This window comes from Lynx canadensis, chromosome A3 (genome assembly GCF_007474595.2).
Source record: "Lynx canadensis isolate LIC74 chromosome A3, mLynCan4.pri.v2, whole genome shotgun sequence".
NCBI lineage: Eukaryota > Metazoa > Chordata > Mammalia > Carnivora > Felidae > Lynx > Lynx canadensis.
The window spans coordinates 22,270,207-22,288,206 of NC_044305.1; the positions used below are offsets into that span (position 1 = coordinate 22,270,207).

At 51.2% G+C, this 18,000-nt stretch overlaps 1 protein-coding gene across 1 annotated transcript in view; it reads left to right on the top strand.

The window, feature by feature from the left end:
* The window catches only part of SOGA1 (suppressor of glucose, autophagy associated 1), a 72,090-nt gene extending 55,920 nt beyond the window's left edge, over positions 1 to 16,170 (top strand). The window contains exons 12-15 of the mRNA XM_030309655.1: positions 766 to 837; positions 2,340 to 2,410; positions 3,752 to 5,102; positions 9,143 to 16,170. Of these exons, the coding sequence (XP_030165515.1) occupies positions 766 to 837; positions 2,340 to 2,410; positions 3,752 to 5,102; positions 9,143 to 9,295 (1,647 nt within the window). The 3' untranslated portion in view covers positions 9,296 to 16,170. The remainder of the gene's footprint in view (positions 1 to 765; positions 838 to 2,339; positions 2,411 to 3,751; positions 5,103 to 9,142) is intronic.
* The last annotated feature ends 1,830 nt before the right edge of the window (positions 16,171 to 18,000 follow it).

Here is an 18,000-nt window from a genome sequence, read left to right on the forward strand (position 1 = left end):
GAGTTCGAGCCCCGCGTCGGGCTCTGGGCTGATGGCTCAGAGCCTGGAGCCTGTTTCCGATTCTGTGTCTCCCTCTCTCTCTGCCCCTCCCCCGTTCATGCTCTGTCTCTCTCTGTCCCCAAAAAAATAAATAAACGTTGAAAAAAAAATAAATAAAAAATAAATGTCTTTATTTTGCGGGGAGGTGAGGGGCAGAGGGAGAGAGAGAGAGAGAGAGAGAGAGAGAGAGAGAGAGAGAGAGAGAGACAATCCCAAGCAGGCTGCATGCTGACAGTGGGGCTTGATCCCATGACCAAGATCTTTTTTCTTTTTTGAATCAGTGATGGAATCATAAGATACATATGTTTATATTTGTTTGCCTCTTTCATAAAGAGCTGTTCACAGCAGAGTGTAGAGGTCAGTCTACTCATTCCATCTACCTGCTGCTTAGCATGCCCAGTATGGAGCCCCCACTCTGACGTCATCCAGCTGGTGCTTAGCTGACCTAGCGGGTCCAGGAATTGCAGCATGAATTAGCATAGCAGTGGCAGCGGTTACCGTATAGAATAATGGGCTCTCTAAGGATGCCTGTAAATGGCTGCTCTCATGGCCATTTTCCAAATCCACCTTTTGGTGGTGCGGAGCCGCTGCCCACTGGGAAGATGTCTCCTAGCCCATGACTGGGTCCTCCGGGCTACAAGCAGAGCCTGCAGAGTGGCCTGCACAGAGCTAGGGCCCGCTCATCAGCTTTACCCGCCACTGACCACCCTCTTTACCCTTGCCCAGCTACAGAAGGCTGCTGACCCCTGGGTCCTGAAGCACTCAGACCTGGAGAAGCAGGACAACAGCTGGAAAGAGGTGAGGGGGTAGCAGGCCATCCATGTTCTCTTGGCTCCTGGCTCCACTGCGAAGCCCCTCGCATGTGGGAGAGGTGACAGGGACGATGCTAACTCTGTCTCACAGGTCATACCCTTGCACTTTGGGCTCCTCGATCCTGGCATCTCTACCCCATAGTTCCAGCCAGTGGTTGGGGACTTGTGAGGAGCCCCCTGGCAGTGTCATCCTTCCATGCCTGGGAGAGAGGCTGGGTGTCTCTCCGTGTTCTTGGCCAGGCCTTTGCCCTCTCTTTGGTGTCGCTTGTGGCTTTCTGAAAAGCAAGGCCTCTAAGAGCTGTGTGATCTTGAGCAAGTCACTCTATCCTTCCCTGCCTGGGCTCCGGTTAGGTTACCTCAGTGGTAAAATGAGAATCACATTCTGTGCTGTAGCCCAGCCCTCTTTGTGGAGACCAGTTAGGTCACGTCAGTGACATTTGCTTAAGCCTCAGGTGCATTGTCCACATAGCAATATTCTGAGTAAGGAAACAGTGGGCATACAGGCTCTTTGCTCATGACAGCCCGAGGAAGTGGTGTGTCAGGGGATTTGGTTGTAAGCGACAAAATTGTGGGGAGCTGAGGCAGGAGAGGATTTGACTGGGGCTCAAGAGGGCTGGTGACTCAGGTTCTGAAAACTTGTGCAAGTCCCAGGGGACCTGCTCTGGAATGAGGGTGAGACAAGCCCTGAGCAGGAAACGTCAGGCCGCTGCTATCACTGCTAGCTGAACGTTGGCTGTTGGGTGCTTTGTTGTTGCCACCACATTCAGAATAACTTCTTTTTTTTTTACATTTATTTATTTTTGATAGAGAGAGACAGAGCACAAGTGGGGGAGGGGCAGAGAGAGAAGGAGACACAGAATCGGAAGCAGGCTCTAGGCTCCAAGCTGTCAGCACAGAGCCTGACGTGGAGTTCGAACTCACAAACTGTGAGATCATGACCTGAGCTGAAGTCAGACCTTAACCGGCTGAGCCACCCAGGCACCCCCAGAATAACTTCTAAATTTTTTTTTTTTTTAACGTTTATTTACTTTTGAGACAGAGAGAGACAGAGCATGAACAGGGGAGGGTCAGAGAGAGGGAGACACAGAATCTGAAACAGGCTCCAGGCTCTGAGCCATCAGCACAGAGCCCGACGCGGGGCTCGAACTCACGGACCGTGAGATCATGACCTGAGCCGAAGTCGGACGCTTCACCGACTGAGCCACCCAGGTGCCCCCAGAATAACTTCTAAAAAGACTCTTTCCCAGGGTTCTTTCTTGGATCCCTGATTGACCAAGCCTGGATCACATACCTATGGAGGGAGTGATAGATGCCCTGTAGCCAGAAACTGACCAACAGGGATTCCAGACCGGTGCTGACCTCACTCCTGCTCTACAAGCGGAGACTCAGGCGTGGGATCCAGGGTCGGCTCCCACACCGACCTCCTGTCACCTTCCCTTGGTGTGCTGGTGGCCAGAACTCACTTTTCCTGCCTCTCTTCCTTGACAGACGCGGAGTGAGAAGATCCTCGACAAGGAGGGGGTTTCTGAAGCTGAGCTTGGGGGAACCGCCTTAAAAAGGTGCTGGCATCCCCTCCCCCTGCCCTGCCCTGCAGCCCCTCTCCTGTCCAACACTTCAGGCCCTCTCCCTGCTCCACTCCTTGTCTGTCTTCTTTCCCTTGCCCCATGTGTCCACCACAGCACCTCAGCAGAGCTGATGGAGCCCTGGGATATGGTTTCTATGGAACTGAAGCCACTGAGAAGCCAGGAAGCTTGGGACAATTAGAATTCCAGCCCTTGATTTTTCTTGTTTGTTTGATTGTGGATATGTATGAAAACCTGGAACCCCACACATCCTAGCTGGGAAAGAAATTTTCAGCTCCTCTTGGGGTTCCTTCCTGTGTCTGGAGTTAGGGGAACCAGGCTGGGCTATTCCTGGGATTACTGAGCAGTTTCCTCTGGGCCCAGCCCTGAGCTGTGGCCAGGGAGATCCTGGGGCTATCAGGGCCATACCTCCACCGTTACAAAACCCTGAATAGAATGAGAGCAAGAGAAGCCCATCTGGGCCATGAGAGGAACCTCAAGCCAGTCAGGCCCAGGGTAAGAGGGTGGGCTCCGGAGTCAGCATGTGGGGCTTGAATTCCAGCTGTGCCATTTCTAGGAAGGCGACCTTGGGTGATCCTTCCCATCTCACTCGAGTGGGAACCGTAGCACCTGTCGCCTAGAGTCCCTGGAGGGCCGAATGGTCTGACCTCTGAGATGCATTTATGTGCACCTGACACTGGAGGTCGTCAGGCAACACAGGTGCCAGAGGTTCAATGGCATCTTATTTGGGTTCCCCCAAAAGCAAACACGGGATTTGAGAACTTGTCTCAAAGATCCTGATACAAGGATTTGAGTGCAGGTCGTTTATTTGGGAAGGGATTTTAGGAAACACTGGAAGTGACACAAGGAAGGGAAGGCAGCCAACAAAGGGGGATGTTGTCATTCCACGGACAACCAAAGCTCAGTTTCGCTGAGGAACCCTGGGAGCCCGAGTGGAACGTGCAGCTCAGAGTCACCTGTCCGAAGAGCATGGAGGCTGGGTACTGAGCTACCAACTCCCACCCATTGTTTGCTGGGGGCTGTGTGTAGGGGCAAAACTCTGTGATATTTGTAGCTTCCTCTGCATGGAGGCCAAGTGTGCTCTTGCAGTCACGAAAAAAGCCCTTTGGTGGAGAATGGCAGGTGTTCAGAATGTGCTGTGTTGGGTGTGTAGGTGTGGGTGCAGAGGCGATGTGGGGCAGGGCACCAATAGCGTCTTCACAAGACATGAGCAGGACGGTCGTGGTCCCAGCTGTAGACCAGCGAAGAAGACCAGAGTGCCTGCTCTCTTTCCATTATCTTCCACTAACCTCGCTCTTCCTCCTCTGCTCCTCCCAGGACCAAATCTGTTTCGTCCATGTCTGAGTTCGAAAGTTTGCTCGACTGTTCCCCCTACCTTGCCGGTGAAGCTGCCCGAGGCAAGAAGCTGCCCAACAACCCTGCCTTTGCCTTTGTGGGCACCCAGCCGGTGGACTCAGAGAAGGATGCCCAGGAACAGCCAGGGCTCTCGCCGCGGGACTGCAACCGCCTGGGCGCCCTGGGCTGCCAGGAGCCAGCAGGGAGGCAGATGCAGCGAAGCTACACGGCTCCTGATAAGACGGGTATCCGCGTGTACTACAGTCCCCCAGTGGCCCGGCGCCTGGGTGTCCCCGTGGTCCATGACAGGGAGGGCAAGATCATCATCGAGCCCGGCTTCCTCTTCACCACCGCCAAACCCAAAGAGTCAGCCGAGGCTGACAGGCTAGCTGAGAGCTCCTACAGCCGGTGGCTCTGCAACTTCTCACGGCAGCGCTTGGACGCGGGCTCGGGGGGCAGCCCCTCTGCGGCAGGGCCCGGCTTCCCGGCAGCCCTGCATGACTTTGAGATGTCTGGCAACATGAGCGACGACATGAAGGAGATCACCAACTGTGTGCGCCAGGCCATGCGCTCGGGCTCGCTGGAGAAGAAAGTGAAGAGCACGTCCAGCCAGACAGTGGGCCTGGCCAGTGTGGGCACGCAGACCATCCGCACGGTCAGCGTGGGCCTGCAGACGGACCCACCCCGCAGCGGTCTCCACGGCAAGAGCTGGTCACCTCGCAGCTCGTCACTCGTGTCGGTGCGCAGCAAGCAGATCTCCTCCTCCCTGGACAAGGTGCACTCGCGCATCGAGCGGCCGTGCTGCTCGCCCAAGTATGGCTCGCCAAAGCTCCAGAGGCGGTCCGTGTCCAAGCTGGACAGCGCCAAGGACCGCAGCCTGTGGAACCTGCACCAAGGCAAGCAGAATGGCTCCGCCTGGGCCCGCTCCACCACCACCCGGGACAGCCCTGTATTGAGGAACATCAATGACGGGCTGTCCAGCCTCTTCAGTATTGTGGAGCACTCGGGGAGCACGGAGTCTGTCTGGAAACTGGGCATGTCCGAGGCCCGGGCCAAGCCTGAGCCTCCGAAGTATGGTATCGTGCAGGAGTTCTTCCGCAACGTGTGTGGCCGGGCACCAAGCCCCACCTCGGCGGCAGGGGAGGAGAGCACCAAGAAACCGGAGCCCCTCTCCCCAGCCAGCTACCATCAGCCAGAGGGCATGGCCAGGATCCTGAACAAGAAGGCAGCCAAGTCAGGCAGCAGCGAGGAGGCCAGACTCTCGGTGCTCCCCCAGGTGGGGAAGGATGGTGTCCCCCGGGATGGAGATGGAGCCACAGTCCTTCCCAATGAGGTAGGTGGGAAGGGCCTTCTCTTTTTTCTTGTCTGGGGTGCTGACTTAACGTCCAAACTCTTTTGGCTTTCAAACTCAGGAATATGGTTGTGTGTTTCAAAAAGTCTTTTTGCTGGTCTGGAATGGGGGGTTAGTGGGGCACTTGGCTGGCTTAGTCGGTAGAGCACGTGACTCTTATTCTCAGGGTCGTGAGTTCAAGCCTCATGTTGGGTGTAGAGCCCACTTTAATGAATGAATGGAAGAAAGGAAGGAAGGAATGGGGATTGGAAGGCCCCAGACCTGATGGATACATGGTCTGAATACAAGAAACTAGTGAACATGACTTATCTGACCACCACACACCAGAAATTGCTAGCATCCCCTCCAGGGAAGAGGTGTACTCACTGCTCTCCTGCAACCCAATGGAGCCAATGTGTTTGGTTCATGAGAGCCAGTTGTGTGCATCTCTGTGTGCAGTAAAGCACCTGGAGATCGGCCACAGTAGGAGGATTTACACCATGAAAATTGACAGGTGCTCCAAATCAGGGCTTCTCCCCTCGCTCCTGGAAAACTAGTTATTAAACATTTTCCGGGGCGCTTGGGTGGCTCAGTCGGCTGAGCGTCCGACTTTGGCTCAGGTCATGATCTCATGGTTCATGGGTTTGAGCCCCGCGTCAGGCTCTGTGCTGACAGCTCAGAGCCTGGAGCCTGCTTTGGATTCTGTGTCTCCCTCTCTCTCTGTCCCCCTACCCCCGCCCCCCTCCACTTGTGCTCTGTCTCTCTCAGTCTCTCAAAAATAAATAAACGTTAAAAAAAAATTTAAACATTTTCCCACACACCCCAGCCTACCCCCTAAGACTCTTTGCCTAAGTGCTTCTATTTCCTCTGAGAATCTTTTGCTGCACATGCCACCCCTGCACCCCCAGATATCATTTTCAGATTTGGTTAGGGATTATTTGCATGTTAGTAAAAGAATGCATATAAATTAGTTTTCCAGAAAGGGAAATGGTGGAACATCTTATGGATCCCAGGCATAAGGACCCGAAGCCCTCAGCACCTTCTCTGACTTCCTCTCCTCTCCCTTGAGCTTTGTTTTCTCTGATGTCTACTTTCTTCCTGTCTCTCTCTCTCTTGCCTTTGCATATATGGTCCCAGCTCTGCTTCTATAACATCTTCTAGTTCAAACATCTAAGAGACACTGACTCAAATCCCTCTGTCTAATTTCAGATTACTAGAAGAAAGAAGAGATTGGGATTGGTCTAACTTGAGTGCAGTACCACCTTGATCTAGCCATATCACGTGATATCGCATGGGTGATATCACATGACCTGCGGTGCACTCAGTAAAGGTTGTAGGTGGAGGGCAGGGAGGTGGCATGGGCTGTGATTGGCCCGTTTGTATGTATGTGTAGGTGGTTTCTAGTTTTTATCTATCATACATAATGCTGTGGTGGACAAGGTGCAAAAACATTTGTCCACATTTCAGATTATTTCCTTAGGTTTGAGTTGCAGAAATGGGATTACAGGATAAAAGAACATAACATTTTAAAGGCGTTTGATAAATATTGCCAAATTGTCTTTTTTTTTTTTTTTTTTTTTTTTTAAGATTTTAATTTTAAGTAATCTCTCCACCCAGCATGGGGCATGAACTCACAAACCCCCGATCAAGAGTTGCATGCTCCACTGACTGAGCCAGCCAGGCACCTTGCCAAATTGTCTTTCAAAAGATTTTGCCCAGGGGTGCCTGGGTGGCTCAGTCTGTTGGGTGTCTAACTCTTAATTTTGGCTCAGGTCATGATCTTACAGTTTGTGGGATTGAGCCCTGTGTTGGGCTCTGTGCTGACAGTGTGGAGCCTGCTTGAGACTCTCTCTCTCCCTCTCTCTTTGCCCCTCACTTGCTCTCTCTCTCTCTCAAAATCAATAAATAAACATTAAAAAAAAAAAGGAGTTTGCCTAATTTCTACAGCCTCTAGTGTATGTGGTTAGTACTTTACTTCTCCATACTCTCGAACCAGCAGGCCTTACTTAAAAAAAAAAGTATTTTGGGGCACCTGGGTGGCTCAGTCGGTGAAGCGTCCGACTTCGGCTCAGGTCATGATCTCACGGTCCGTGAGTTCGAGCCCCGCGTCGGGCTCTGTGCTGATGGCTCAGAGCCTGGAGCCTGCTTCTGATTCTGTGTCTCCCTCTCTCTCTGACCCTCCCCCGTTCATGCTCTGTCTCTCTGTGTCTCAAAAATAAACAAAAAAAAAAAAAAAAAAAAAAAGTATTTTAAATTCTTACCTTTTTTTTTAACTTTAAAAAATTTTTCCGTTTAATGTACATACTGAACATATCATAAAAACATGCCTCACTGAAGTCTCATAGACCAAACACACTCATTGTATTAGGGTTCTTTAGAGAAACAGAATCAATAGACTGTGTGTGTGTATACATACGTGTGTCTGTGTACATGTGTGTGTATAGAGAGAGAATTTTTTTTTTAATTTTTTTTTTTAACGTTTATTTATTTTGAGACAGAGACAGAGCATGAACGGGGGAGGGGCAGAGAGAGAGGGAGACACAGAATCGGAAGCAGGCTCCAGGCTCTGAGCCATCAGCCCAGAGCCTGACGCGGGGCTCGAACTCACAGACCGTGAGATCGTGACCTGAGCTGAAGTCGGACGCGCAACCGACTGAGCCACCCAGGCGCCCCGAGACAGAATTTTTTTATAAGGAGGCGGCTCACATACATAATTATGGAGTCCTAAAACCTAGAGGATAAGTTGGCAAGTTGGAGACCCAGCAGAGCTGATGGTTTAGCTCCAGTCTGAGCTCAAAAACCTGAGAACCAGGAGAGCTAGTGATGTAATTCCAGTACAGTGCATGTAGCTAATGTAGTTCCAGTCCTAGGACCATCAGGCAGGAAGAATTCTTACTCAGGGAGAGTCAGCGTTTTTGGTCTTCCAGCCTTCAACTGATTAGATGAGGTCCACCCACATTAGAGAGAGCAATATGCTTTGCTGATTTAAAGGTTAATCTCATCCAAAAGCAGCTTCACAGAAGCTCTCAGGATAATGTGTGACCAAATATCTGGGCACCTTGTGGCCCAGTCAAGTTGGCACATAAAATTAACCATCACACCCATATCACCACATGTATATCAAGAGACACAGGTGGTATTTTGGATGTTGATTTTAAAGCTGATCCAGATATTTTTCACTATGTAAAATATCATGTTACCCATTGACTCAGTAGTTCTTCTAGGAATGTAGCCTATGGAAATATTCACAGAGGTGGGAGAACATGCTTGTATAAATAAATGTATGGCATTATTAATAAAAATTGCTAACATTTATTGTGTACTTAGTAGGCACTATGCCAAATGCTTTGCCTGTTATATTTGATTTCACCCTCACAACATTTTGGGAAAGGCATCATGCCCTTCATCTTAGAGAGAAGGAAATCAAGGTTCAGAGAGGTTAAGTAACTTATCCAAGGTCACACAGCTGGTAAATGGCAGGGCTAGGATTTGAACCAAGCAATTTAGTTCTATAGCAGCACTTTTAACCATTATCCCTGTGTGTTGATAATAGTAAAAAAAATTAGAAACTATCTAAAATGCCATGTAAAAAATGAATTGGATAAATAAATTAAGGTACTGTGTTTCCATTCAGTAGAATAATGTATAGTATATAGCCATTAAGAAGAAGGAAATCTAGATATACATAACGACACAAAAGTGCTTATGTTTTGCAGTTACAAACTATGCTGTAGCAGATGATGTCATTTTGATAAGTGTATGGGTGTGCAATGTGTTGAGAATTTATGTTTGACGGATAACATCTACTTTTTTCTCTGTGTGTTCCAGAATTGATTACATTGTGGAATGTTATTTATGAACATTTGTTATGGTTCTAATGGGAGAAAAACAATTATAAAGAATTGGTCTAGAGAGGGGCCACAGCCCCTGGGAACCGGTTCCTCAGGCAAGGCTGGGTCCAAATTCCTTGCCCAGCTGGCCACCCAGCCTCTGGGTAGCTGGTGCCTCTTGGCTCTTTCCGACTTCCTCCTCTCTTCCCCTAGGATGCTGTTTGTGACTGCAGTACTCAGTCTCTCACTTCCTGCTTCGCCCGGCCATCCCGCGCTGCCATCCGCCACTCTCCTTCCAAGTGCAGGCTGCATCCTTCAGAGTCCGGCTGGGGTGGGGAGGAGAGGGCAGCTCCCCCCAGCGAGTGACAGAGCAGCCGTGCTCCCCACCTCAACCAGCCCATTCCCTGGATAGCTGAGGGGAACAAACGGAGAGGGGACGAGGCGAGGGGCCCATGCCGTCGGCATCGTCTCACCCTGGAGGGACAGCAGCTGCACCACTGCCAGACAACAGCATTCCCATCCAGGTAAAAGCGGGGTCTCCTGCTGACTGCTGGGTGGTGATCTCTGACTTCCCAGGGGAAGGCAGTGAGTGGAAGGAAGACCACAGCTAGGCTTCGGAAGTGGTTCCAGAGAGATCCTCTGGGAGCCCATCCATTGGGAGAGACTTGCCTCGTTCTGCCCAAACCCCCTTCTCAGAAGAGCCAAGGAAAGGATACACTTCTGGCCACGCTCCTCAGGGGAAAAGGCTCACAGAGATGTTCCCTGCCAACCACGTCCTCCTTTACAGGGAGGAAACACCAATGAGAAGAACAGTCTTTGCTGTAATAGTCAACGTGGGGTTCCTGGTGAAGCTGAGGTGGGCATCATCCCCATCCCTTCCTTCTCCCCACTTCTTCCTCCTCCCAGCCCCACTGCTCTGGATTGCTATGGCTCTAGGGGGTATGATAGGGCAGTAGCCAGGGCCAGCATCTGCTTGGAATCCTGGAGCCCTGGATCTCCCTGTGCATAGCCTGGATGCAGCAAGGACTGGAAGATGAGGTAGAAAAGTGTGGGGCTCAGGGTTGGGTAGCCACTGGAACTGCCTCCCTGGTCAAGGTGGCTTGCGGGGCACCAACCTTGCCAGGAAACACCTTGAAGACAGAAATAGGTAGGGTCAGTTTCAAGACCTGGTGCACAGATAAATGCCTAAATACCCACTGCCTTGATGGCTGGGGGCCTCTTTCCCTGGCACCCTGGAGAGGCGTGACACATCTCCACTGTGTTTACATCCTGTGGCTGGTGGAGACATGTTCCCGATAAGAGACTCCCAACTGGCCACACCAGGCCAAGGAGCACTCCAAGAGGCCAGTGCCCCAGGACACGCTAGTGGACTGGGGCCTGGAAACACATTTCCTCGGTTGTTTATTTGAAGTTTTCTTACTATAAATATTTAAGGTAGTTTTACTTTATTTTAATAATTTAATTTACCCCAAAGTCCCTAAGGTAATTTATTGGAGGTTCTGACATGTATTCTTGCCATTGGGACAAAGTGAGGCTTCTAACACGATGGACAGGCATGGGGTCCCCCATGCCCACGAGGCAGCTCGGCAGCTGAGCTCTGGTCTCTTGGTCAAGTTTGGAGGGCCCCCCCCCGGTAGAACTGGAGCCCTGCAGCTTGCTCCCCAGTACCGCTGACCATCTGGCCTCAGAGCACTGCTTTTCACTCACTGCTAGGTACTTGGCTGGCCCCCAGCAGTCAGTCTGTAAACGCTCACTGACAGGGTGGAGGGCTGGGCCGCCGTCCCCACTTCCCAAACATTCCCCATCTGCCCCATTTTCCTCCCTCCCTCAGAAACCTTTTTTTAAGGAGTCAAACACAGATTCCTAAGGCTCTGTCAAGAGCATGGCTATCTCTCCAAATTCCCCAAATGAGAACTCACAGGAAAACAGGACTGAACTTCGAGAATGTTGTTTATTGCAGCTTTGCACATGGACCTGAGAGTGCCAGCCTGCCTCAGCTCTCACCACCTGCCAGCCTTCTCACCAGCCTCTTTCCTTAGCCTTATGGCCTCTCCTGGCCCCTGTTCCAGCCCCAGCTCCACTGCCCGCCCTTGCCCACGTCCCACATGAGCTGCCTGAGCCATCAGACAGACTCTGCCATGTGGCTCATTGCAATGTGGCGGGAAAGGCCTCAGCTGGCCTCCCTGTCGGTGCCAGTAAACCCATTTCGGTTGCACACATGCCCCCACACACGCAGATGCGTGGACCTCCTGCAACTGGCTGGGGGCCCAGAGTGGAAATACCAGAATAAAGCCACTTGTCTGTGGAATTTAGGAAGACCAAAAGCCAGCAGTTTTGCTTGTTTGTCCCCAGGACTCAGGAGACACCTCTGCATTCCCACCTGCTCCCAGTCCTGCCCTTTCATGGTCACCTGGACAAGTCACCAAAGTCCTTCATATCCATCCCCAATGGGCAGAATGTGAGGGTCATGTCGGTCTGACCAGGTACTTCCTCATGCCATAATGACTTGTGCGGGCAGAGTGGGCAGGCCAGTGGAGCCAAGAGCCTGTCCCCTTTGGGGTGCCACTGCTCCCACCCAAAAGGTCAGGGGGCCCCTCCAAGGTTATGTCCGGGTGAGGGGATTCACACCAGGCCACACGCCACCAGAGGCCTTCTGCCATCTCCCCAAGCCGTGGAGGGTCAGGGAGGTAGCACTCCCAGCCTTGGGGAGAAATCCTCGCAAGACCTGAGCCCTGAGGCTTATGGACCGCCCAGCCTTACCATCGTCCTCGTCCAAGATTGTCCTTGCCATCTCTTGTCTCAGCGCCTGGCTGCCCGGCTCTCCAGTTGGTGTCAGAGGCTCCAGATCTTGGTTTTCAATACTTCCTGCATGCCACTGTGCAAGGTCACTCATCACTGTTCCTACAGAAGCCTCTGGACATGGGGCTTGATGGGGTTGAAAATGTTATGTGTAAATATTGGTTTGGTTTGATTTTTAGCATTTTAATTAGTAACTGGTTGTGTTTTCTTTTTTGGGGTGTGGGGGGTTGGTTTGTAAAATCTCTACTCTTTTGGAATGTAATTTCTAAGTTTGTTTGTTTCTTCAAATGCCTTTTAAGTCTTGGTAACATTCCCAAAGCAGAAAACTGCCTGACCCACAGTGGGGATTCCCCTGGAGCACCCAGGAAGGAACACTGCCCTTCTTCTCATTTTCCCCCTTCCTACTCCTCCTCTGCCATTTTACTCCCAGAACTTTTTCCTCCTCTTCCTTCTCCCTGACTCCCTCTATCCTTCTTCCTTTTCCGCCATCTCCACTCTCTTCCACCAAAGTCCCAAGGAACCCAGGGGTCCTAATTTCCTACAGACCACTAGGCTTATTGTGTTGGCACCAGTTGGCTGGGGAGGGAACACAGGGGACCCTGATTGACCTAATTGACCTGGTCAATTGCCCAGATTGACCTAAACTGGATGACCTCATGTTTTCTGTGCCTGACCTCTTCCCAAAGCCAAACTAGATCCTCCTGGTGGCAGTGATTGTATTTGAAATGAAAATCAGACCACGTTGGCACATCAGTGGCTCCTAAATCTTGCATGCACAAGGCATCTGTGTCCAGTTTCTTGTCTCCCTGTTTTCCTCCCACTTTGATCCCCACCAAAGACTGACCAATTTAAAACCACCTCCAAGAGGTCTTGCTTTCTGTGAACTCAAAATGGGCCCCACCTCTTGGTCTTCCCCCAGGGACACTCCTCTCCCAGTTGCTCTTCCAGATGACAAAGTCAAGGGCCCAAAGACTTGACCCTCTTACACGCTGACCACTATATGGTTCCATCATACCCATCCCTGTGCACCTTTCACGGTTTCATCACCAGCCTGTTGTCCTCTTGCCCACCCAACTTTCAGGCTCTTCCTCCCTCTCCCCTCCCATCCAGAATGTCCCTCACCTTCCAGCCTCACCAGCCCCCACAAGCTCCCACTACCTCTTCAGTCATAATAATCATCATCCTGTACACACCCCACCTAGAGCACTTTACTATCTAGAAATTGCTCCCCTCTCCCCTTCCCCCCACCCCTCCACACCCCCCCCCCCACCGCCCCGTCTCCTTCAGACCTCTCAGGGACAGCTCTGGGAGGCAGCCTTGGTAGGATGGGTTAGTGCAGATAAGGAAACTGAGGTGCAGGTCTCATCCCAGAGTCCCTTAACTGGGAAGTCAGCGAGCCTAGACTAGGACCTGGGTCCATCGGATCCCCTGGCCCAACTCCATCCTTCTTGCTGTGTAAACCCACTGCCCCACTGGGGGCTTTTTTGTGTAGGTACAAAACACCCAGAATATGCCACTATCTAACCCAGACACGAAACCATGCAATGGTCACCACTATCCACTTCCAGAACTTTTTATCACCCAAGCTGAATTGTACCCACTGAACAATAACACCTCCCCACCCCCTCACCAAGTCCCTGGTAACATCTGTTCTACTTTCTGTCTCTATGAATTTGTCTATTCTAGGTAGTTCATATAAATGGAATCACATAGTATCAGTCCTTTTGTGTCAAACCCCCTCAACTTTTTAGATGAAAAATCAGGCCCAGAGAAGAGAGTGGCTTGCCCAAGGTCAAACTAAACAGGACCAGACCCATGTTTCCTGACTCTCAGCAGGTGCTGCATCCCCAGCGGTGAATGAGACCCCTCCACCCTGACATTCTTTGCTCTTGGTCGAGCCCTTTCCTCTCTCTGGGATCAGTCTGTTCGCTACCCCTCCTCCTGCCCATCCTCTCTGTTACCATCTTCCGCCAAAACTCCTCTCCTCCTGCCTCCTCTTCTCAGCTGGTTCCCACCAACAAACCAAGTGCCCTGGCCCTTGGCCAGGTGTTCCTCTTAACACCCGAGCTTACCTTAGCACCCATCCCTCAATGCTCCCAGAACAGCTTCTCCAGCTCGGCTCCCTTGCCATGGATTTCCCTGGTACGTCAGCAACCCCTCCCTGCCCCCCTCAGGCTCACATTTCCATCCTATCCAGGAAGTGCCTGTGTCTGTGGTCGTCCATCTCTGATGTTTGCTGTCACATTTGGTGGTGTTTCTTGGGTTCTGCTTTATTTATTTCGTGTTTTCTCACACTAAAGGAGGCACCTTTCCAACACCTCAGACAGCATTAGCCTTGCCAGCCCTTCACATTGGGTTTGGCCCCAGCGACCTCCCAGCTGAGCAGGACATCCCCTAGGTCCACTCTTGAACCTTATTATCTTCTCTGTCCCAGGCTCAGGACCCCATCACTGTCCACTGTTGGGTGGGGCAGACTTGAATGCCTCCCTCTGGGCTCCTGTACCCTCCTCAGTCCTGCCTAGCCTTGTTTGGAAAGCAGATGTAGCCTGGCTTGGGTTCTTCTCTTCCTAGGTCATTCACCCATTGGTCTGTCTGTACATTTGACACCGCACTATCCTCTCTGCTCTTCCCTGGGCCTCACTGCCTCCAGTTAGCTTATCCTAGCAGAACCTCGCCCAGGCTTTACAAATTACCCCTCCCAATGGCGTTTAAAGTTTGCAAAATCCATAGACCCAAGAACCTCAAGGAACATGATGCTGGGCCCACATCCCTTGCCCAGGGGTCCTCCTCACCGCCTGCTACTCTTCCCTCACCCTCCTTCAACCCTCCCTTGTTTATCCCATCAGCCCTGTTTCCTTCCCTCCTTGCCCTTGACCAGCCCATGAGACCCCAGACCCTAAGGAAAGGAGCTCTGGTTTCCTCTAAGCATCCTTGAAGGGCTGAGGTAGTCAGGGCTTGGATGCTTTGTTACAGTCAATTCTGATACCAAACTGTTCTGTGAAGAGGAACCTCAGCTGGGAATCTGGAGACCTGGTCCAAGTGTGAGATCTCTTCTCCATTTGCCTGGTTCTAAGAGCCTCCCCATTCTATGATTTTATGATGTGCATCAGGATTATCCTCAGGGCCCCAGAACACCCCTTGTGTTTTGGGATCCTGCATCACCATCCTCTCTCCACTGGACCCTGGTATCCTGGCTCTCTCTCTACTCTGCCTCTGATCTCTGTGCCTTAGTTTATTTCTCTGCACAGGGGACTCACCACAAGACTATTCCCAGAAGCTTCCCGGGTATTTTGGTGCCTCAAAGGCTGGGCCTTGCCAGCTGTGGCCCGGCTCCCTGTCACTGCCTCAGGACACCAAGTTGCTGAGAATGAGGTGCCTGGAGGTTCTCAAAGCCGCTGGAGCATCACCTGGGAACTTGACAGAAATAAAAAGTACTGGCCCCACCCAAGACCTTTGGAATTAGAAATTCTGTTGTGGGGCCCAGCAAGTTGGGGGTTATTAATAAGCCCTCCAGGTGATTCTCATACAACAGGAGTTGGCCAACTGCTGACCTACACTAGCAATCAATCAGTGTAGCCTGGTGAAGGACTGAGGCTGGCCCAGACCAGGAACAGGTGGAAAATACCAATCTCATCTAGATGCCTGAGAGACTGGGAACTCTCCCTGCCCACCCCTCCCTGCCAAACAAAACAACTATGTCCTTCTTTTCCTAGAAGCTGGAGGGCAGGAAGAAGGCTATAATTTTCCTTTCCCTGCCTCTGGCTTAGTTCCAGCTCTGCTCATAAAAGGCCATGTAGGGTTGTGCTAGCCAGGCAGCAGGTATGAGTCCTTGGGGGGGAGGGGGAGCAGGAGAAAAACACCCTCACCATGTATCCCTTGGTAACCTCACCATAGGAGCATGGCCTCTCTTCATGTAGTAAAAAACCTAACTCCTCAAGGAAAGAATCCTAAATCCCTAGCTCCTCCCCTTCCTCCTTCCACCTCCAGGGAAACTGAATAGACAGTGCCAAAAAACAGCTCCAACGCCCAGCAGCTGGGGAAGACAGCCAGAACCTGTGGTCTCACCTTGGCCCCCCTTCCCCAACACCTGCCAATACTGTGAAGCCCCCTTCCTGCCCAGCCTGGTTTCTTGGTGAGGGTCCTGCAGTTGTGGGCCCTGGGGGGCCCCCAGGGAAGGGCCTTTGGGAGGGAAGGGACCAAGGGCATCCTTGGGCCAAACTGTCTGCCTCTCCTGTCCACTGTTTTCTCTTCCCCACTTCTGTCTTCAAAAGGCTCCTTCCCAAGATGGATTGGGTGCTAGGACAACTGGTCCAATCTGCCAGCTCTCCCTGCCCCTGTGTCTTATTTCAGACATAAGAATAACTGTACAGTGTAAACTTACAAAAGGTTTTTAATGGTTGTAGATTGGAAATAAAGTATGTCATATGAAGAGTTTCCTTGGATTTGGCCTCCTCTCTGATTTCTCTTACAGGGTGGGTGGGGCCCCCATCAGATCTGAAACCCGACTCTTCCCCCCCCTCCAACCCCAGCCCAGATGCCTGGAAAGGAGGGAGTCCTGGGAATGCCACAGCCAACTGGCTGGCTTGGCGTCACTTGTGAGGGGCCACCAGGGGTTCCAGATGGTGACTCCTTACATCTCAGAGCCTCCTAGAATGTGTGATATGACCACTGAAAAACATGCAGAGTGTTCAAAAAATATTATTTTCTACAAAAAACTTTAAAACATTTATCATAGAAAAAATAAAGAGGACACATTAGACATGGGTCAGTTATCTATTATAGTGTAATTGGCCCAAAAACATTTATTGGATCACAGGTGCTGTGAATCCGGAATTTGAGAGCTGGGTAGTTCTGATTCAGCGTCTCAAGAGGTTGCTGTCAAGGGTCAATCAGGCTGCAGTCATGTGGAGGCTTGACTTGGACTAGAAGATCCATTTGCAAGGTGGCTCACTCCTGTGCCTGGCAAGTCATTGTTGGCGGGAGGCCTCAGTTTTTCCCCACATAGACCTTTCCATAGGGCTGCTTGAGTATCCTCACAACATGGCAGCTGGCTTACCCTAGAGCAGGTAATCTATGAGAACGCAGGGTAGAAGTCACAATGCTTTTTGACTAAACTTTGAAAATCACAGTCATTTCTGCAGTATCTTCTTGGTTATACAGGTCAGCCCTACTCAGTGTGGGAGAAGAATACACAGAGCATGAACAGCAGGAATCAGAGCTCAGTGGGGACCATCTTGGAAACTGGCTATCATATGAAAAATCTACATCTCTGTCCCTCTATTTTTTTCTAGGGGTGTGGCAGGAGGTGGAGGGGGGGAGAGGCTAACAACAGCCAGGCCTGTGCTAGGCATTTAGAATGCAGTGGATGGGCCTGGAAGACAGGAAAGCAAATGTCAATGGTAGGGGGAACCCAGGGTGTTCAGGGAGCCAAGAGGAATTGGAAGGCCTCACAGAAAGGATATATGAACTAGCACCTGAGGTTGAGATGGTGAGTAAATGAAGGGGATAGTGGTATATTACAGGCAGGACGCTGATGGGAGGTGGCTCCAGGGGAGGCACTGCACGTACCGAAGCCTAGCAGAGAACAGAGCACAACAGGGGAACCAAAGGTTGTCACTGGAGTGAGGAGTGATGAAAAAGGAGAGTCAGATCATGCAGTGCCTTACGAGGGAAGGAATGTACACATCGTGTGGACAGTCGGAAACCATGGGAGAATTGAAAGCAGAGAAAGCACAGAGGATGTACTGGGTCTGGAATCCGTGAAGCAGTATTCTCACTGTGCCTCAGGATGACCAGTCCTGGCTGGGAACAGTGTTCTGTTCTTGGGACACTGACAAACAAGGACTTGATAGAGGTGGGCAGACATAGAAGGAACTGGGTACCACTGAGCCCCCAGAGTGTGATATTCAGGGGACCAAGAGCAAATCTGTTTTCAGATGGCCATTAGCACCAGCAGGTTGGAACCACAGGGTGGAAAATTACAGGAAGGGAGATTTCTACCTCCTATCAGAAAACTCTTCCAAGGACCGTAGCTGCTATGGAAGGATGACCACAGTCATATTCCAGCTGTTCCTCCCCAATTCGTCTTTCAGACTTTATGGGCTTCTAATAATTCAACATTTGGTTTCAGATCTGAAAGGACCGCATACGCAAGGGGACATTTCCATGGCCTCATGCTAGGTGCTGAAGAAGCAGCCTGCTCTCTGGGGGCTCGCTCCCATGCCAGCAAGGGATAGTGGAATGGCACGGTTGGGCTTCTGGGAGCATATAAT